The 21197-nt window shown below is 38.1% G+C and overlaps 3 protein-coding genes across 5 annotated transcripts in view; 2 read left to right on the plus strand and 1 right to left on the minus strand.

Moving 5' to 3' along the window:
* The first annotated feature begins 459 nt into the window (after window positions 1-459).
* On the plus strand, window positions 460-7165 carry LOC141798704 (protein ILRUN-like). Its single transcript, XM_074680506.1, has 5 exons — window positions 460-726; window positions 2314-2468; window positions 2557-2754; window positions 3708-4033; window positions 5333-7165. The coding sequence occupies exons 1-5, from the start codon at window positions 569-571 to the stop codon at window positions 5366-5368; spliced, it is 873 nt and encodes a 290-aa protein (XP_074536607.1). The 5' UTR covers window positions 460-568; the 3' UTR covers window positions 5369-7165.
* A 4281-nt stretch (window positions 7166-11446) lies between these two features.
* On the plus strand, window positions 11447-16365 carry LOC141799343 (SAM pointed domain-containing Ets transcription factor-like). The gene is made up of 5 exons (XM_074681561.1): window positions 11447-11870; window positions 13189-13386; window positions 13560-13604; window positions 13699-13836; window positions 16056-16365. Exons 1-5 carry the CDS (start codon window positions 11447-11449, stop codon window positions 16232-16234), a joined length of 984 nt encoding a protein of 327 aa, XP_074537662.1. The 3' UTR covers window positions 16235-16365.
* A 1843-nt stretch (window positions 16366-18208) lies between these two features.
* pacsin1a (protein kinase C and casein kinase substrate in neurons 1a) overlaps window positions 18209-21197 on the minus strand; it is a 40833-nt gene continuing 37844 nt past the window's right edge. For all 3 annotated transcript variants that reach the window (XM_074681558.1, XM_074681559.1, XM_074681560.1), the window contains one exon: window positions 18209-20185. In XM_074681558.1, the coding sequence (XP_074537659.1) occupies window positions 20076-20185 (110 nt within the window). In that variant the 3' untranslated portion in view covers window positions 18209-20075. The remainder of the gene's footprint in view (window positions 20186-21197) is intronic.

Below are 21197 nucleotides of genomic sequence, written 5' to 3' on the forward strand. Positions count from 1 at the left end.
CTTTTAAAAATATATATATTTAAACCGTCTCCGACATCCACTGATATTTATTTGTTTTTATTGTATATACACAAAAAGGGAAGTTTTATGGATTATCAATTAATAATGGAGGAGGGGTGGAAACTAATACGCATTCCTTTTCGCTCCTTTTTGAAAATGTATACGAAGTTAAGACTAGTTTTAATATATATTTTTTTCTTTTTAGCGTTTTTTGTAAAACTGAAGTTTCCTTTACTTTCTCTATTATTTCCTGTTGTTCGTAGTTGTTTCAGTTTTTCGTGTCATTTGCATGTTTGAAAAAAAAAACAATCTAAGATTAGTTTGGAGTATTGTCGTTATTCATATTACAAGAACTTAAGAACTGAGAGTAAAACTGAAAAAAGTATTGTACATTTGAAGCAGGTCGCAGTATATTCGTTTCTGGTACAGTCCTCTGCTTCATAGGCTAGGCACAGAACACAATCATGTGACATGCGCAGTAGGCCCTGTTGTTGAGTTTGTTATGACAAGTCGAGGCCTCGGACTAAATTAGAAGCGTAGCCCTTGTGTCTGTCCAGGCGATTCCGCGATGGAGGGCATGGACCTGGACCTGGACCAGGAGCTCATGCAGAAATTTAGCTGCATGGGAACAACGGATAAAGACATCTTAATATCCGAATTTCAGAGGCTCCTTGGGTTCCAACTAAACCCTGCTGGATGCGCCTTCTTTCTGGACATGACCAACTGGTGAGCTCGGTGACTCGTCTGGCCTCCTGTGGGCTATAAGCTATAGACTGATACTGTGTGCTGGCTATTTTTCCTGTACACGTCACCCAGTGTGTGTAAAACTTGGGGTTAGGAAGCAATGAAATTCAATCTCAGATGGTGTTCCCTTCATTGTGATCCAGAGTGAGAGTGTTTACGTTGGCGTGGATACAATGACAGCTATCGACGCTGTAGTAACGTAACAGGCGTTAGCTGAGTCACCGACTTCTGATTGCCTGTAAGGGAAGCAGGGAAGCCTGTTTAGCTGGTGTTTCAGCATCGAAAAAATGAAGAGACTTAAATTAAATGTAGTTAAAGACTTGACGGTGTGTCCTTACGTGGGTTGAAATTGATTGAGTTGACAGTAAAGTGTTCTCTGTGATGAGTATAGACAGGAGTTGTGTTAGCTAGGTATACCAGGTAGCTAGTAATAGGACTGAACTGTTAATAAAAAGTTTATTACCATCTAACAATCAATTACGTGTTTTTTCATTCTGTGTGGGTTCACATATTCGTGAATGTCAGTCAAAACGGTAAAACATAACGTTATGTCTGTCTCTCCTTGACCACAGTGCGGAAAGCAACTGTTCGTTACGTAAGCTTCCGACATAACGTCTACAGAGGGGAGCTCAAAGCTCACAGCAGTTCGTGAGCTTCGAGAATTTTCACCTTTCAGGACAACTACTGCTGATCACTAAACTATTTTCTCTGGGTTTCAAAAAAAGACCCCCCTGTAACACATCGATCGAAGTAAACCTTGAGCGTTATAAAGTCTCTGACTGAAACGAAAACGAAGGTGTAATGAACGGAAATGTTACTATGAGAAATCTTCCATACATCTCTTCTGCGCAAATGCAGCCTGAAACCAACGCAAGTCTATGGAGGATTTTAACAGTCTTCTGGCTGTAGTAATGTCACGTGATGATGGTGTAATAGCTGCACTGCAACTGGCTTTCTAAAAATAAAACTGCAGCTTTATGGATGACCAGTGTGTCACAGGAAGCACCCATTTGCTACCTTGGACGTTTGCCACGTTCTGTACTTAAATGACACAAAAGAATATTATTGTGGAGAATCTACTGAGGTTATAAATATTAAAATCACTGTGTTTTTCCGAACCATTCTCTCTCTCCAGAGTTACAGTAGACAGTTTCGTTTTGGTCTTGTTAAAGTAGTTCCTGTGGTTTTCAGATTTAAGATAAATGTGCTATTATTTTATCTAAAAAAAGAAAAAGAAAAAAAATGTAACGATTCTGCTGGCAATATATACTTATTTCTTAAACCAGTGTAAAAAAAATCTTCTAGCTTCATTATACTAAATCATGAGTTCTGGAGACTTGACATTTTATGACATGTGTTTATAACTGTTTTTACCATCATAGTTAAAATGATTCACAAAACGAATGCTTAAATATTAAAAATAAGATAGATAGAGAACCAAAGTACTACTTAAGTATGGGGTAACATTTTGTGTGCATCCTGCTTTAGAATTGTTGGGGTTTTTTTTCCCTCAACAGCCTCAACTTAATCTCCACTGATCACCTGGATTTTGCTGCTTTGTTCCCCCAGGAATCTACAAGCAGCCATCGGAGCCTACTATGACTTTGAGAGTCCCAACATCAATGCACCTTGCATGTCCCTAGTGAAGGATGTGACGATTGGGGAAGGAGAATCAGTACCACCAGACACACCTTTCACAAAGACTTGGAGGATACAAAACACTGGTAGGTCTTTTAAGATGAAAACCTGATCGCACACAAAGTAGATAAAAGACCTTTTAATAACACTTACCTGTGCTTGTCTGATCTGCAGGTGCAGAGTCGTGGCCTCCTGGGGTCTGTCTAAAGTATGTTGGAGGAGATCAGTTTGGTCATGTAAACATGGTGATGGTTCGGTCTTTAGACCCGCAGGAAATGACTGATGTGAGTGTGCAAATGCAGAGCCCTGTGGCCCCTGGCATGTACCAGGGCCAGTGGAGAATGTGCACAGCTACCGGTCTTTACTTTGGAGGTAAGAACAGCAAACTTCACCCTGCAAACAACATAAACCGCATTTAATCTTAAAGATTTTTTTGTCATCATCATTATATCATTATTATTTATTATTATTATCTGAATCCATACTTTGGTTTTGGGCTCTGGCTATTACAGCATGTATTTTACTGAATACTGATAAAAAGATACATAACTTTAAAATGATCAGTTGCAGCTCAGACAGTCGTGCTTTTGGATGCACCCTGGTTTTCAGCAGTGCTAAGGTCATGTTTACTTAAGCTAATATTTGTTGATAAGTCATTTAAAAAAGTAATTATTGGAACATCCCTGCTTAATAAGAGGGTAAGAAGGCCAATGTTAGACTCATGCTGTTCTGTGCACACAGAAAGTGTAATCACCAAAATGCCACTTACATGATAATTCTGTTCTTCTCTTTTCAGTAGATCATTATTGTATTCAATTACGTGCCTACATGCAAATCAAGGTTGGCATTGTCTATCAAAGCAATGTATAATAATATCTAGCTTAAAACACTGCTGTGGAGGATATTTTTTTGTAATTTTAAGCCATAGATAATGACCTTTACTTCATGTTTTTTATGCAAAACTAAGAAAAAATGAAGTCTTGAACCATTCTGTTACTTGATTTATGTCCCCTGCAAGTTTTACCTGTAAGATGGATCACAATAGGAGCTCCCTCAAGACCTGCTCTTTACAAATTAAAACGCAGGGAGGAACCCAATAAAAATGTGTCATGAATATTTTATATTGGTGTTCTTTGGGATAATTCTTCACTTCTAGCCACCGGTATCGGACTATCCTTTAACTTTTAATGAAGAAAGAATTGCAGACCTGGGGCTGTTAAAGTCTCTGAGTATTTTGTGTGTTCTAATGGTTTAACCACTGCTTCAAAGGCTGATATCTTTTCCTAGCAGTCTATCTTGACATTTTTTTTTGTTTCTATGAACAGATGTCATTTGGGTGATCCTGAGTGTGGAAGTTGGTGGCCTCCTTGGTGTCACGCAGCAGCTCTCCTCCTTCCAAGCCGAGTTCAACACTCAGCCTCACCGCATGCTGGAAGGAGACTACAACCCCTTTGCTTCACCAGAGAAGAGCAAGTGCCCCAACAGCAACAACAACAGCCTCCACGATGCCAGCAGTCAAAGGATGGCAGAGGAACATTGGCAGGGAAAGGGCACCGAGCTGCAGCAGGATCAGAACGGACTCTCACATAACTCTGTGGATATAGTAGCAAACAGTCTACAAAACAATTTATCAGTAGTCTCTTATAACCAGGTAAGACAGTGAAGGGCAAAGAGATTCTCTGAGCCACTGAATCATAGTCAGGCCTGTTTTCCTCTCACATTTATCCTGTTTCTTTCTATCAATCAAAACTATTGTAAACTTAGAATTAAGTCTAAGATTTATTTGACAGTAATTTTCTGTGTTTCCTAGTAAATATTTTACAGTTAACTTCCAACAAAGAAGATTAAAGACATAGAAGGCTACTGCAGCATAATTTTTGGATGAATGTTTACCAGGTGTATTTCAATTTTAGTCTCATTAGTTGAGAAGTTTTATGGGCATGATTTCTGATTTTTCTAAGGCCACAATAACAAGAAAAGTCCAGGTTACCTGTGTAATACTTGCTTTAAAAATTTAAGTAGTTCAAACTGGCCTTGACAATTTCAGCTGGACAATCCCTTAAAAGTTCAAACATTGTCAGATGGTCAATTTTGCAGACAAATAGTTCTTGCTAAAGTAATAGTCTGAAGCTCAGAGAACAAAACTGAAATTTTTCTTCCTAGACTTAATACAAGCCTCATTCAAATAAGAACAGAAGAAGCCTTCAAGATATTGAAAAACAAAAATGACACTTGCAAATGGTGTGATAAAAACTGACTTGTTTCGTTTTTCATAGTAGGATGTTATTCTTATTCCAAGAAACTTGAAAAGCAAGATTTTCTTATGCCGTTGGCAGCTTTTTGTACAGCAGTTCAGACATCATTTTTGTTTTTAAATATCTTGAAATAAGACAATTTTTCTGGTCTCGTCAGTAAACGAGGCTTATAGAAAGTCTAACATTCTCCTGAGTAAGTTTTTCTTGGAAAAACTTACTCAGGAGAATTCATCCTTAGAATCTAAGTTTCAGCCTTGTATAGATTTCTTGTTAGTTATCATGTCTGTAAATCAAACGGCATTTTCATCAACCTTGTTTGATTTCACTGCTAATTAAGATTTTGGCATCCAATGAGACTAAAATTAACACACCTGGTAAATATCTCTCAAGACATTGCCAGAAGCCTTGGAAGACAGCAAAGTCTTTCTTAAACAGCAGTCTTTTCTAGAAACAAGACATTAACACTTGTTTTGATTTCAGATTTTGCCATGTGATCAGATGTACTGTCAGTGAAGACATCAGAAAGCTGCTAACCCACACGTTAGAGACTCTTAAACAAGCTTTTGCTGGCTGTTCTGGTTTAAAAAAATCATTAGTAGTTTTTAAAGCATTTGCTGATTAGCACAGAGTTAAAAGACAGAAATTGATGGTCTATTTAAGTATGCTCATTCAGCCTTACTGTGTTTCTCCTGCAGGGTATACAGGAGCCCTATCCTTTTGGGCACTCCTAAATCATGGGACTTGTCACAGTGAAACAGCACTGAACCGTACCTCTGGAGTCTGTCACACCAACGAGAGAAAGAAGAAGCTTTTATCAGCAGCTGGCAGAGAGTGTGTGGAGATTCAAAAACTCTTTATGCAAAGTCCAGCTACACTTCTTTTTTTTTCCTGATGAACCAGAGGCCAATGCTCCTGACGTGCAGCTCTACCAACATCCCACAACCCACTGTATGCACGTGTGAATGCTAAGTTAAAGATGAGTGCTATGAGTCCTTTGAGTGAATACTTCTTCTTTTTTCAGATTTTTTTAGTTGTCAGAGTGAAAATGAAACAATGACAGGAGTGTGTATTTGTGAAATTGTGTGTATATGTGTGTGCAAATGGAAAAGAGACTTCGGAGGAAAAGCCATTAATGTTGCCAACTGATTCTCCAGTTTCTGCTCTGACTCTTGGTGCATCGATTGGGTCTCTTTCAAACAAACCATTTGTTATTATTATTTACTTTTGTATATTAATTTTAAGTTTCTAATTTTAAGAAGAAAAAGAACAGCAGAAAAAATGGCTTATGTATGAAGAGGAGTCTTTTTTGTTGCCATTGTACCTGCAATGATGTTTTTCCTCCACTGGAGGGAGTCAACCACTTCTCTTAAAAACAAGATAAAGGCAACATTTAACATACGTTAACCAAAATTTACAGGCAACAGTTTTGTTAAGCCTCCGTAGTGAATTTTTTTTTCGGCTGGTTGCTGGCACTTTCATTCATTCATTTTTGAAGTTCTAGAAACATATAAGTAGAATATTATGGATGGCAATAAAGAAGTATTACAGATTCCCTCGTCCATTTCCAGAATGTAAGATGAAGCTTATTTTTACATGCTGACATTGAATTTAAAGAAGAAGATGTTACAGAATTAATGCACATTATGCCAGAAGACATTGTGTCATTGTTAAAAAAAATAATCTAAATTTTCATTTTAAAGCTGTTTGACATGCTTTCATTGTCATATTAGGTTGAATGTATTCAATGAATGTAAAGGATGATAATGTATTTGGAAACATATTAATTTACCCAAAGATTCACCATTGTATATTTGCATTGAACATTTTTATCGGTGTAATTATTGTTCTGAAGTTTCCTGTCTCTTATTGTTGATGTTCTACATTCTAGTCCTACAATTATTCTTAATTATCTCTAAGAGGTCCTTGAACCAGGTATTAATATTTAAGACACAAACTGAAGCAACACCAGTTCATGAAACGACAAAGACGGATCCTCATTTCTGCATATGAACTTGCACTAACTGGCTGATCTATGCACTGAGTAATGGCGGGGCCTGTGTGTGCTTTCTTACTTAACAAGTACAGTTAAGTCCTGAAGGCTTTATCACCTCTGTGATTTTATCTGCCCTGAGTTAGACCACCTCGTCAGGTAAACGCCTCTGTTTCATTACAATGCTAACTGTTAGCCCCAGGGTTACTGAGCTCTGACAACATGACAGCACCAGCCAGTCAGTTCTACATGTAAAGTGCATCTCTGGGCTACTTGCTGTCTCACTAAACATCTTCTGTGCAAACTGTCGATGACAAATGTTTCTCCATGCTGCCAGTGTCAATCCATCAAGTGCAAAGTGTGTTTTGTTCTACGTGTAATGTCTCTCTGAAGTTTCCACTGGCCAGATTGCAGAATGAATCAGTTGGCATTAGACTCATAGTCAGACAACAGCACATAAATGGGAGTGAGGAAGTGCAAACAGATGAAAGCTTTTCCCTGTGTGTTTGATGAACGTTTGTATGATTAAATTATCACTGAAAACAAATGACTTGTCATTGTTTGTGCATCAATACAGTTTTCACCATGTGTTTGATCTCTTATCTTAAAACCAATTTTGGCCTTTTTTAATCTTTTGTAGCTCAAATAAAGTCAGTGACATGCTTCTATTAAATCTAACAAGGGATAACTTTAAGATCAATCAAAGTAACAGCCGTCCCATTTCAAATCGTGATCATGTCACCCTGAGAAAAAGAGATTAACCTCTTCTGACTTTAAAATAGTTACTAATATTTGTAGTAGTCCACCTTTCTTAAGTTATTTAGATGCTGTTAAATCAATGGAATCATAAAAAGCAAAAGTAGATTGAGTTCAGCATTTCTAATTTTGCCCCCGTCAATGATTTCCTGTCTCTTTTCACTCGTCCTATCAATGAAACAACGGAAAAAAACTTCAATAAAATAAAAGTAAAGCATTTAAACCAGAAAGAAAAATGTGACCAGCTGCATATTTGAATGCATTATGTAAAAATGAAATCATAGTGCAGTTCTGTGTTCGGAATTAGAAACTAAACTAACATTCACTTCCTTTTTTCCACTCATAAAAAAAAAAAAAAAAAAAAAAAATTGAAGAAAACAGCAGTTCAGTCCTGTGCTGTAGATTTACAGTTGTGATATATTTTTTTTTCTTTTTCTCTTAAAGAAGGTGTCAGATTACACGTTAGCCTGAAGGTTTACTGGTCTGTGGTACACTCTTTTAAGGCCTTTGTGTCAGTCAACGGCTCTGTCCAGCAGCAGTCTGCAGAGCCAAACTGCCTCAGGGAGCATCACTCATTTGAAATTTACTCATGTTAAATGTTTTTCAGCCAGGCACAGAGAGAAGAGAAATATCAACGCTGTTCAGTGGACATGGTATTAGCTCCTGAATGACTCACTGTGAAGTCTAAAAGGCTTCAGTTTTAAGAGGTAGCTGCTGTTTTTCAGGCAGTTATATTTTATTGTTCACCTCCACTGCTCATTTTGTCAACATTTCTGACCTGTTAAGCTGTGATCTTTTAAAAAATAGGCCTTGAAAGATGATTTATTTGCGTGGGTGATTCATAGGCAGCAGCTCCTTAGAATATTTCAACACAACCGCACAAACATTTCTGTTGGGTTTAAGTAAACATTTACACACTCTTGCTTTCTTTTCCCTCTCTGACTTCTGTACTCGCAGCATGTACCAGTTCTTCAACTTTCCCTGTAATAGTTTTTTAACCTTACAGAGCAGCTCCACTCTTATCTCTGATCGTTTTCCTGTGTATGATTTATGGATATTACATAGATCCTCCAGAGATCTTAGGTCTCGTTACTCAGCTGGCCCCTGTGGTGTCATATGAGTTCAGGCTGAAATTCAACCATGCATCAAGATATTACCAAGTACAGCAAGCCCTAGTATGTCACTTTCAATTTCATCATTTTGGTTTCAAAGGTAAAAAGCTCATACATTAGTAATAATAATATGAATGGGAAAATATAATTTAATCTTCCTTGAGCTTAACAGCATCCAAGACTTGCCTTGAGGGAGAGTGACTTAAGTTTTGTACAGTTTTTCTCAAATAAGGCACAAATTTTTCCTCACCAATCACACAAAATGTTAAACTTTGACTCAGAAACTGTACTGAATCAGTCTAAATTAGATTTCACTTGCTCTGGTTTATGTTCAAAGAGCCTGAATATTGTGTAAGAACTGCCTCTTGAGATGATCGTGTGTCTCACAGCTCCCCCCAGGCTGTTAAGACTCACCTGCTTTGTTGACTTAAGGAACTCTCTATATGAATACTGCCTCAGGTCATTATTAAGTCTGCTCTAAGAACAACCTCCCTCATTGGGACACTCCCTTTCTTTGAGAATTGATAGGTCTCTAGGCACTGGGGGCCAAATAAGTCAAACTACTGCTGCTCTGACCGCGAGTCAAACTGAGTGGACAGAAATCATCCATCTGTGAGTGCCAGTGGGACACACAGGGTGCAGACTGCACATCCTCACCTGAGGGCAACTGAGTTACACAAGAGCCTGACATTTGTCAATACTGAGTGAGACAGAAGAAGAGTAGAGGAGAGGAGCATCAGCATCTGAAACTGACCAGGTAAGACTACAAAGCAGTACTAAAATACTGCCACTAGAGATGGATACTCCCTATAACTGAGGCCCCTTGGATTCTCATTTACCTATAATAGGAGAAGCATCAGGCGCTTTTTTAACCGTAAAAGGTAAGACAGATCAGTCCCTGACTTTAAACTCCTCTGAACTGTTCTGGGATCAGTATGTGGAACAAAATTCAAATTAATCATAGCGTTGGTTGTTAAAACTCCAGCTAAAATTAAAAAAAAAACTTTCATTCAGTGATGCTGGTTTCTGTCTTTGAGTTTTATGTTATATTAAATCCACTTGTTGTTTATCGGTTTTCGTTGTTCTGTTTTGTAGGCCTGTGTTTGAGTTTTATGGTATCGACAGACCTCATGTTTTGTCATTATCCAGAGCTTTCTACAACTTCCATGACTTCCTCTTACTTATTACAACTCCTGTTATGATTACTATCCCACTGTCACTCTGTTGTTGGTTCTGTAGCTCCTATGATGTATTATTTTTTGTATTTAAGCTCACATCATTCCCTCCACTGTTATCATAACCAAACAAAACGAGCACTGCCAATGTTTTTACTTCTAATTTCAGATCAGTTGACAAAGCTTCTACTGCAACTTTTTGTCCTTTCTCTTTTACATTTTTTAATAGTACACGTATTCCTGTATGTGGATTAACACCATTGCTAATTTTGTAGCAGATCAGTGCAAGGAAACATCTAACCTCTATATTTTATATGATTTTTTTAACCAAAAAAGCAGTCATTAGTTGTTCTCCCTAACTGTTTTTTTTTTACGGCCACCCTACAAACTGAAACAAACAGTCCCGTACGCATGCATACATCTGTAGCTCCATGCTCAGAGACCCATTCGGGCATAATGCTGAAGAGTCAGAAACAGCTCAAAGAAGTGTTTTTTAATCCGTTTTAGTCTAAAGAACTGAAGTATAAATGCAGATACAACTAATCCCAGCACCTAAATGCCTCTTGTATCACTCTGGCTGTGAACAGAATCTAACACACGTCTACAAGAGGCAGGCTTGCTTAAATGTGTATACTGCTGAAACGAGACCACACACGTGAGAAAAGAACAACTAACCCTGAAAGAAAGAATAATCTAGAAGAGCAAGTCTTTTACTGCTGCTAAACATTTAAACTACTAATGCCTGCAGGTGAGGAAATAATAGCAGAGACCTGGACCATGTGAACAAACAACACGTCACAGAGAGTCTGCTGTCAAAATGGTTCCAGCAAAATATCAGTTTTCATGATCCTTCTAAGATGACATAACTTTAAGGCAAATTTAGAAAACAAATTGGTGGCAAAAAAAAAAAAAAACTGCCTCGGTTTAGAGGGCCTCAAGGTATATTACAAACTTTGCCAAAGCTTTTGCCTTATTTCTTATCAACCAGTTTTCTCGATCAACTATTGTTTTGGAAATGTTACAGACTGAGGGAGAATGGTGATCAGATCTATCTGCATCTGCCATGAGCACAAACCTCCAAGTGTTCAGAGCATCAGGGTGGCAGATTTGTGGTTTCTTTAAATCAACTTTAGTGTTTTAGTCATGTTCTTATGAATCTATATTTCATTGGGGTGTCTTTCTACGACTGGTGGTCCATACTGCTGTTCTGATATAGACTAATTTGATGCTCTTTGCATTTTGAAAATCAACCTGAGTGCATGCTTTTTGGATTCAAAGTACACCTACACCTATAAACACAGCCACACTTTAAGTTTAAATGATGCACAGTCTTCCTCGTTGTACCTATATTTAAGAAAAGGTGTAGTAGTTTGCTGTCTCAATGTTGAACAATGTTGAGTATCGGGAGAGTAATGCTGATACTTTCACCCAGTCTGAACCTTTTGGAGTATTTCCAGTTCATGAGTTCATGAGGGAACTTTATTCTTAAATATTTGCAACTACAGTTTTAATTTGAAGTGACATTAAAACTCACTGAAAGACAAACAACAGGCTCGCTGAATGTGACAGTGACAAAGGCTCTAGATGACAGATTCTGTATTTCAAAGTCCTGGCAGAGTAAATACCATAGAACAAATGTCAAGTTTACTTTGGGATAGTTACTGTTTAAATATTGAGCATTTGGGTATGGTTTCAGTCTGACAATAGAGTATCTCTGTCTCAGAAGACAATATCACACGTTGTGCTTTCTTCTGGCAGGGTTAAACAAAGCTGAGCATGGGGAGTCCAGGCTGTGAGCACGCAGGCTTCAACTCACACTCACCTCTTTACATCAGCCACTCACACACCGACACCAGGACTGCATGGCTGGACGAAGGCGAGGACGTCAAACCACCCCGCAGCTTGTTGGGGCTCCCTGAGCTCAGCTGGCCTGGGGTCTACCTCCCCTGCTATGATAGACTGGCTATGGAGGAGAACCCCTGGGTGATGAGGATGACAGAGGCCCCTACTCCTGCTGCTGTTCCTCCACCACCCAGGACTCCAGAGATGAGTCCAGTGAAGCCCAGCCAAGCCCAGGACCCTTCCCCTGAGATGGAGGGCCAGACAGAGGAGCGCTGTCTTGAGCAGGTCCAAACCATGGTGGTGGGAGAGGTGCTGAAGGATGTGGACACAGCATGTAAACTGCTCAACATTGCCCCAGGTAGCTACAAAAAGAAGGGGCAAAAGGTGTTGGCAGGAGGATGAGTCTGAAAACTTCATCTTCAGAAGCTATAATTTGTTTGTTTGCTCTCACATCAACATCCACATAGTGGCACAACTGTTACCTGTGAGCATCTGGGGCCCTGCCTTCCTTGTGCAAACACATCTGTTGAAAGATCTTCCTCAGTTCTTGAACTTCTTTATTTAGAGCCTTGAATTCATACAGACACTGTGTGCAGGATTATTTGCTTTTGTTACTGCACACTTCTTACCTAACTGACATAGAAGGAAGAAAAAAAGATAATTGGTGCTTATGATGCACATAGGGCATGGCTCCCAAAGTTGTTGTTTTTTTTAAATCAATCACCTTTTTTTGATAAATTAACTATCAAATTACCAGACCACAAAAGTTTTAAAAAAATAATGCAGCTGACTCTGAGATTACCAAAGAGTCTACATTTGTCTTGATATGACTAACAGACTCTTCCTTTGATCCTGTCTACAAGGATCCTTAATTTTTTTTAAGGTTATAAAAAGTCACAGCTAAGATCTTTGGACATTTAAAGGTGACCCCTCCCACAACTGAACCTTCCTACATGATCAACTTTGTGTGCAAAGTTCTGCACAGTCTTCAGCTCATGAAATCATTGCAAAAGTTTACGAACAACATTTGGTCAAAGCCCCTTCTTGAAGCCTTATGGTAACTCTGAAAGTCAAATTTGATTACTTAACTCATAACTAAATCCATAAGACTACATACTTTTTCTACAGGCTTGTTGGTTGTGGTTGGTTAAACCTCCAGTGAGGATCTGTCAGCCTGTGGTGATTTTGGTGCCCCCTAGTAGAGAAAGCAACACCTTAAATCTCTTAATTCATTTTGTCTTTAAATATGGGTTAGGGTTAGTGTGTTTATAACAAAAACTTTTCACAGGAGCTTTCACCTACTTTGACAATTCAGTTACATTACTTTTCAGCCAGTTTAAATCTTCAACATAAGAGTGATATTTTTGTTTTGGTTAATCCATCTATGAAGGCAAACAGCTACATTACCTCTCCTCACATATCCTTTGATCTTTCTCAGTTCAATGACAGTGTGGCAGTTTGCACATCTTCCCAAATTAATTTTGCTCTTGAATATTTTTACTGGCTGTTCTCCAAAAAGAAAGAAAGAAAGAAAAATAAATGTTATGCTTGAAAAGGTTAAGCAATCAAAAGCTTTCACAGCTGAGGCAGGGATACTCTCAGTCCAGAAAATCAAAAAATTAAACAAAAACCTTTCATTGAAGTAAAATGTGTTGACCCTCTGTTTTCCTTCTCAGACCCATTGGACTGGAGCTGTGTGCATGTCCAGAAGTGGCTCCTCTGGACTGAGCACCTGTACAGGCTGCCACAGGTCAGCACCATGTTTCAGGAGCTTAATGGGAAGGATCTATGCTCCATGACAGAAGCAGACTTCAGAGTACGCTCGTCGCAGTTTGGGGACATGCTGTATGCTCATCTGGACATCTGGAGATCAAGTAAGAGCAACAGACACAACAACTGGGAAATAAACCTACAAGACATTAACTCTGCTGTTGGAACATGAGAAGAGCCTGATTGTAGAACAAATGCACTGTGACTAAGTGTAACTTTAAGTCTTGCTGTAAGTGTTCTGTGGAGAGTTAACTACTGTTTTTTTTTTGTTACTTAGCTGCTGCAATGAAGGAACGCTGCCCACCAGAGGACAACAAATCCGGTGAGTTCTTATTTAAGAATATGTGTGATGGTTTCACTAAACAATAAAACGTTATGTTAAGTGAATACGTGTCTGAACACCTTTCTTATTTCAGCAGCTGATGATGATTCTTGGTCAGAGGTGATCAGTAACTATCCCAACCAGCCGATCCACCTCTGGCAGTTCCTTCGAGAGCTGCTGCTCAAGCCTCACAACTACAGCCGCTGCATCCGCTGGCTTAACAAAGAAAAAGGTAAGATGACAAAGAGTTACTGTGAGCAATTTGGTACAACAGTGGTAACAGTGCAAGTAACTGATTGATCTCATGCCTATTTAATGTCAGGGACTCATCACGTTAAAGTCAAAGGCTTGTAAAATACATGACTACACAACCCCCCACATTTTACAACAACAGTCCTCCAACTGCAAAGTCACAGTTCGCATATAGAGCTAATGATGTTCTTATGTAACTGAAGGCAGGAAAGCAAACTGGCAGACACAAAATGTCGAAACCAATTTAAACACATTGCACATCTAATTAAACTTTAGAGACTAAATGACAGCTATACTCCAAATAGCTCCAATATAAACACATTGTAGCCTCGCCCTTTCTGTTAGATGTCCTAGCACACCTATCAAATTACACTCTAAGCAAAAAGCAAATATAACTCTGTGCTGAGTCTTATAGTTGATTTTTTTTTCACTTGACATTTCAAATCAATTACTCTTTGCAACAAAAATGCTTACCTTTTACTGACACATATACATGGTGGAAAAATTTAGGAAAAATTTAATGTTACTCTTAAGATCAAACTTTTTAGACTCTGAAGATAGCCTTGCTTCTTATAGAACACCATTTCCATTTTAGTACTCAAGTTTATGCAAAATACTTTCCAAGCTTATAACATCTCTATCATAGGCTGTATGTAAGTCACCCATCTGTTGCTGCTACTGTGAAATGAAGCCAACCCATGAAAGCAGCCACATTGGATATGGCACCGGATTGGAGCTTTCTTTCAAACATCTACTGGGGCCTGTCAGTCATGTAAGCTGAGCTGAGCTGTGTCTCTGATTGAACAAATAGACGATCCTAATAACTTTTAAACCTCAGAGTTAGAAGAAGAAAAAAACACCCACTGTGTACCAATTGCAAAATCAGCATTTCAAACTCAAGCTGACTTTTTTTTTTTTTAACCAAGATGTAATGCTTTTTAACGCTGTGAAAGTTTGTTATTTTGGCTGGAAATTTTGGATCCAAAGTGACTTACGTTACTGCAGCCAGTCTCAAGCGGATTCTCGATGAACAGCAACTTTTAGCACTTCCGCATAGGCTTCATTTTTTGTAAGCCGGATGTTGCCCCTTGATCTTCATAGACCTTTTACGTCATCATCAAGACGCGCACGCATTTTAGCAACGGAAGCAGCGGTTAGCTCCAGACGAGTTATCGTTCATAAAACACTAAATTAAAACTGTAAGCAGTATAAAAATATCTTCTTGTGCCTTGGTCGCTTGTCAGAAACGGTACTACACTATGGAGTCAACTTATATCGTGTTCTGACGGGATCACAACCGTTACTAAGTGACCATGCTAACTGTCGGCTTGAGCCGAACTTCCAAGTGACATTGTGGGCCAACAGTCACCAGTTAACAGGGTCGCACTTTACGCTGAAACACTGGCGCCATCTGTGGCTATGTATACGCGTTAACCAATGTGTTTCTGTATCCAACCCCAGTTGACCAGATTTATTAGTAATATTAACTACTAAAACTGTAAATTCAGTTATTACTTTGTGTAGTTTATGGAAATGTTAGTCTTTGGTCAAGGTTATGAACGTACATATAATGCTAAGGACTCAATGAAGAGTAAATAAGTTCAATGTAAAAAGGTTATATGTTCAAAGTACAGCTACAGTGTATTATTAAACTACTTACTAATCTAAAAATATAACATTGTTTATATGCATTCATAATCATTTTTCAGAATATTTGGTGCAGTTTTCTCTCCGAGGTCTCATACTCGGTGGCCTTGTGTGCTGGTCTCTGGCTTTTCGATTTCTGGTTTATTGACTCAAGTTTATATCTTGATGTATCACTGTCTGAGGATAACCACAGAGGATTTAGTCATTAGCAAAGAGTAATTTGAGCGTTTAAACCCCTCTCTGGTGTACTTGCTTGAATAATCTAATAACTAAGCCATAACTTTTTATAAACAGTAGTATAGTCTTTTAGCTCAAAGTTCTCTTTGCCGTGACATAGTTCTAATTCGAAAATGTGTGCATGCCAACTCAAAGCCCAGCTACACTCTTTTTACTGCACGCATACCTTAGATGACAAACTCGATAAACATTACACCTGTCAATATTAGCATGCTAGCATTGTCTGTTTGATGTATAATGTTAGCATACTGTTGTGCTCACTTATTTCCCACATATTTAATCCATACTAAGTAACATGTTTTCTTCTATTAAAAGGGATTTTCAAAATTGAAGACTCAGCCCACGTGGCCAGGCTATGGGGTATCAGGAAGAACCGCCCGGCCATGAACTACGACAAGCTGAGTCGCTCTATCCGCCAGTACTACAAGAAAGGGATCATCAGGAAGCCTGATGTGTCACGCAGACTGGTCTACCAGTTTGTAAACCCTGTATGATGAAGAAGACTCCACCAATGTAAAGAGAAAGAGCTTAAGAGGAACTGAAGATATGCTGGACATAGAGTAGATGTAACTCTGAGGCTCGTTTTATTTAATGCTCCTGTGAGGAGTTTTTAAGTGGTTATGAAAAACACTGAAATCAATGTTCATGCCTTTTTATGATTCCTGAAAACCAGTAACAGGATTATATGTACTGCTATTGTTAATTCCTGAAACTACTGCTGCATTAGGGAAGAAGTCAGATGAAGCAGTTAACAGCAAGTGGATAGAATTTGTTCTTTTTTTTAACTTTTTCAATAGCCAAGATTGGATATTTGGCAGTTGAAAAAGACAAAGTGGACAACACCACGTTCCCATACACCATATATCAGTAAAGAAAAAAAAGGTTAGATTGACTATAGGGGGCGCCAGATTCAACACAAAATGAAAGTTCCTCACAGAAGCTTTTGTATTTCAATTTAATTGTAAAGACTGCCTATTGACTAATGCGCTCCTGCCTATCATATAATCACTGTTCTCCTCTTAACACTGCATTTGTATTTTATTTTCTACAATGTTTCTTCAGCACTCTTCCAATTCTCTTGTTTGAATTTATATCACAATATTTTTAACTTTCTTTAATGTAAATATTTATGCTTTTGATTATGGAAATCTTAAAAAAAAGATAAATGAAGTGTTTAGTTTTATTAAATATAAGAAGAAGAATGGCACCCTTATCAAAACTTTTGTGTTGCTGAAGCAAACTATTTCAAGGTTAGCTGGCTGTCGGATCAGAAGAAGCTAACCTTGTTTTGTTTCATCCCTTTAAAATGTAATTTGTGTAGTTTCAGGAATGAAGTGTGTGCCACAGTAGCTGTTTCAGCTCTTTGTGCTCAACTTAAAGAAAAACAAGCTAAGCTGGATGGCTGCTGGTTCAGGCTGCTCAATTAATTTATGTAAAAAAGAAAATATATAGTATTCAACGCTCCCCAAATTTTCAAACTGTCCAATATTCTTTCTTAACAACACTTGTTTTCTTTCTTTCAAGAGTATTTAGAAGTTGCAGAGCAATGCTAAAATGAATACTTTATTAAACCTGTCTTGATTAAAAGTCCTTTCTACATTACTGTCTTTGGGTTTGTGTTCAAAATATATAATAAAGCAATTAATCACTACAGCCCCTTTCATTTAAATTTTGTTAGCACAATCATTTAGAATTACACGTGGAGGACATCCAATAAACACACAGACACTAACTTCTGTTTTTTCAACAAACTTGTTTCCCTTTCAAACCAATATCGCAATATTGACACCATCACAACAAATTTGAGTTGGGTTTTCTTTTTTTTATCGCTATCGTCATTATTATCTGTGATCATAATCATCTTTATGCATATTTAAATGAACTTCTTGTTACATCAAGATGAACAGGCACTACACCAGTTAGGAGATAAAAGTACATCACTAACTATGAACATACATCTTCTAGACCGCTAATATAGGGGGGTCCACAACGTGAGCTGCTGTCCCCTGTGTGCATAAGGAAGAGATCTTCAACATAAAAAAGCATTTACATGTACACCTTTTTACTGTCTCAACATGGTTAGGTCTCATTTTCAACTCAACACAGTTGTACAGTTACAATAGAATATAATCTTTAAATTACATCATCATATACAAATCTGACAGCGTGGGATAACGTCACGCTTTTATGATACACTGACAATTCCATTGCAATGAAATTCATACGATATGGTTCCTATTACTTAATATGTTTTCCATTGCTGTTATTTTAATGAAACACATTTACATGTATAACACTACATTTTGTCTTAATAGTCAATCACTTGCATTTTTTTTCTTTTTTTCACAGTTTTTTCTGATACATTTACACAACTCATACACACTGGATGATGAAGATGTTTACCCCAAAATATTAACCTGGTGATGCAAATTATGTCTTTGAAGTGTGTTGTGTATACTGTCTGTTAAATGCATGTGTTAGTATGTGTGTGTGTGTGTGTGTGTGTGTGTGTGTGTGTGTGTGTGGGTGCACATTGATAATGTGGGACAGTTTGACGATAGGAGTCCTTTTTGCTATGCTGTACAGCTTTACTCTAAGACACAACTTGTGAGCTGGTGATGTGTTTCTCCTCATGTGTGAGATCCAAACCAGTCAAATCCTGTTCCAGACACAGAGCTAAACACATCTGACGGCTGTTGGTCCAGTGACGTTTTCAAACTTCAGGACAACTAGGTTATAAAAGCATCTATTCAATCTAATCAGAGATTTAGGTGCAACTCTAAGCTAAATTACTTTTTTTGAACATCTGAAAATTTCTGCTTTGAATTGTATCATGGAGCAAGTTAAAAATTTAAAAATAACCATGTAGTGTACTCTTCAAGTGATGTCTACTGGTGACAAATGTCTTCCCTGTGTCTTCATGCAGTGTTAGCGGACAAATGAAGTCTGGGTGGACTGGGAGGCAGCTACAAGTTGATCTTCACTGAAGCTGTTTAAGACGTGATATGTGAGGTTATTGCATGGAGAGAAAACAGAAAGTCGATGGTACTGGGTCATTCTTTGGCTCAGCAGGAAAATGGGCCTCATAACTAGTGTTCATGCTAGGCCGGGCTGACATCAATGACGTCTGTCGAGACAACATGCCTGCTTTCAAGCCCAAACACTAGTACATTCATGTTCTGTTTGAGAGGCTTCAATCATCAGACAAGTGTCTGTAGCACAGTATCACAATAACATGCCTCTAACAGCCCCTTGCCCTGGAAGAAAAGTGCCCGGCACAGGTATTGTTCGAACCCTCCTCTTCAAATTCGAGAAGATGACTTGATTAGACTTTGCTCTGAGGGAAAGAATCACTCAATTTCCTGTAGCTGATAAAAATATGAGCTGAATACTGAACCAAGAATGAAAGCTCCTGCACAAACTTTATATCCTTTCCATGGGATTCATGGAGATGATTTTATCAAAGGTGTGAAGTTGTGATGCTAAGAACAAAATTAAACAAAACAGAAACTAAAAAAAATGTTAAAACAAAACAAACAGATAATCACTTCATGAACAAGCTTCCTTTCGTGGAAACAGAAGCCTGTGATGCTAACAAAGTGAACTCTGCATTTGTTGTTGAAGTGTTGCATCAAGTTGCAGCCTGCGCGAGGCTGCAGGATTCAGGGAATGCAAGTTGTTGCATAGCACATGCTGCTATGCACGTTCAGAAACAGTTAAAAACACAGAGCACTGCACACACTGGAAAAGAAGTTGGACCAAATCACAAAAAAACAAAAAAACAAACAAACAAAAAGAGTAGAGGATACTGTCTGTGGTACTTTAACACTACACAGCATTCCCAATGTAAGAATGACGACTGACCACACACAGCATTAAAAATGCTACACAAAATGGCATCACACCGTATATACACAATGCAGGTTAAAGAAGCTCATCTTGAATGGGTTCAACTTATTATATTATCTTCCCATTTTCACAAGAGAACAGGCTGCAGTATACTGCAAGTTTAAATAAGCTGCATTATACGTTTAAATACAGCCACACCGAGAAGCAATGTGTTCCTGCACTGTCTGGATGTTATAGTTGAGTGTGTATATACTGGAATAATTGCTGCTCCTGTTTTAAACGTGTTAAGTCCACCCCAAATGCTGGATAAAATATATTATACTGATATATTGTCTTTTAGGTTACTAAGTTTTTATTTAGGCAAGACTGCTTGGCGCATCTGTTGGGCAAGGGATGTGTTGCTCTTAAGTCTCTGGCTATGTGCGGTGCGATTGGACGGGACAGTTCAAGCTGCCTCCAATGGCGTGTCCTTGTCCAGTAATGTGACTAGATCGGCTCGACATAATTGGCCGGGTACAGTCCCTCTCGGCCGTTGTCCAAACGACCTCTACACCAGCCCTGCTCATCTTCATCCTCAGTCTTGGTCAGTTCGTCACCTGTGAAGGAGATGACACTGCTTAGTCCACAGTGAAGTTACATCATGTTTACTTCTGTCATATTCATTATGAAATATATATTTTTTAATCACTGTATCCTATCCAGGAATTCAGCAATATTTAGGCCACGGGTTTTAGAGCTTGAGATGACATGTATAAAAACAACAGAATTGAAAAGTCTAAAGTTTTATGTTTAATGGACCCATTTAGAAATACAGTTTTGTAAAGGGTTAGACCAGAGGGTTGGCACACCTCCTGTTGATAAGAGCTGTTGAGCGTAGCAAAAAAATTTGAAACATTTCTGGCCCTGTTTTATTTGGAATATGCAGACAGTATTGCAAAAACTAAAATCCAAGCATTTATTATTAGTTTAAATTTACGCATCGACTTATACTAACTAATATGAGCCCCACTCACCTGACAAGTCAGAACAAAAATCTTATTTCAAGATATATGAAGACAAAAAAGATCCCAAAATTTCAAGATCAAGATCTTAAGCAAGCAATTATCAAGACCTCAACATAAGCACTGGTTTGGATTTCAGTTTTTGCAGTGTGTATAAAAAGATAGCACAAACTTGTCAAACCTGGTAGTTATTAAGAGTTCTTAATCCAAGTTAGTTTTAACCCAGGTTTTCCTGTGATTTTTCTGTGACCTTTTGGCCCAAGTTTTCTCACATTTGCAGCATTTTCTGTAATTTTTGGTTCTAACCTTTACTTCAATAAAGAAAGTTTACTGTTGCGATGTTAAGTCGTGTGCTTGAACCTTTAAAGAGCTTCCTGTCATATAGGTTGCATAGCCCATCTTCTCCATTATAACAGATAGTGCATGGGTCAAACTGGAAAAATGAATTTTGTTCAAAAATCCTTTTCATCATAGATGTTAGTTTTTGTTTATCTGCATACATTTACTTTAAATAAAGTATTTAATATCAAAAGAAAGGATTTATGTCATGACTGACATCTTTGTTAGGGGCTTTTCTTAAATAAGCTACAATAAACAGTTTGAAAAC

The sequence above is a fragment of the Halichoeres trimaculatus genome, unplaced genomic scaffold (genome assembly GCF_033239565.1).
Source record: "Halichoeres trimaculatus isolate MK-OKI-2021-1 unplaced genomic scaffold, fHalTri1.1 fHalTri1_scaffold_11, whole genome shotgun sequence".
NCBI classification, from domain to species: domain Eukaryota; kingdom Metazoa; phylum Chordata; class Actinopteri; order Labriformes; family Labridae; genus Halichoeres; species Halichoeres trimaculatus.

Coding starts and splice junctions, on each gene's coding strand:
- LOC141799343 (XM_074681561.1), top strand. CDS start 11,447: ATGGGGAGTCCAGGCTGTGAGCACGCAGGCTTCAACTCACACTCACCT. Junction 13,387..13,559: donor TCTGGACATCTGGAGATCAA/GTAAGAGCAACA, acceptor TTTGTTACTTAG/CTGCTGCAATGAAGGAACGC. Junction 13,837..16,055: donor CTGGCTTAACAAAGAAAAAG/GTAAGATGACAA, acceptor TTCTATTAAAAG/GGATTTTCAAAATTGAAGAC.
- LOC141798704 (XM_074680506.1), top strand. CDS start 569: ATGGAGGGCATGGACCTGGACCTGGACCAGGAGCTCATGCAGAAATTT. Junction 727..2,313: donor TTTCTGGACATGACCAACTG/GTGAGCTCGGTG, acceptor TTGTTCCCCCAG/GAATCTACAAGCAGCCATCG. Junction 2,469..2,556: donor TTGGAGGATACAAAACACTG/GTAGGTCTTTTA, acceptor TCTGATCTGCAG/GTGCAGAGTCGTGGCCTCCT.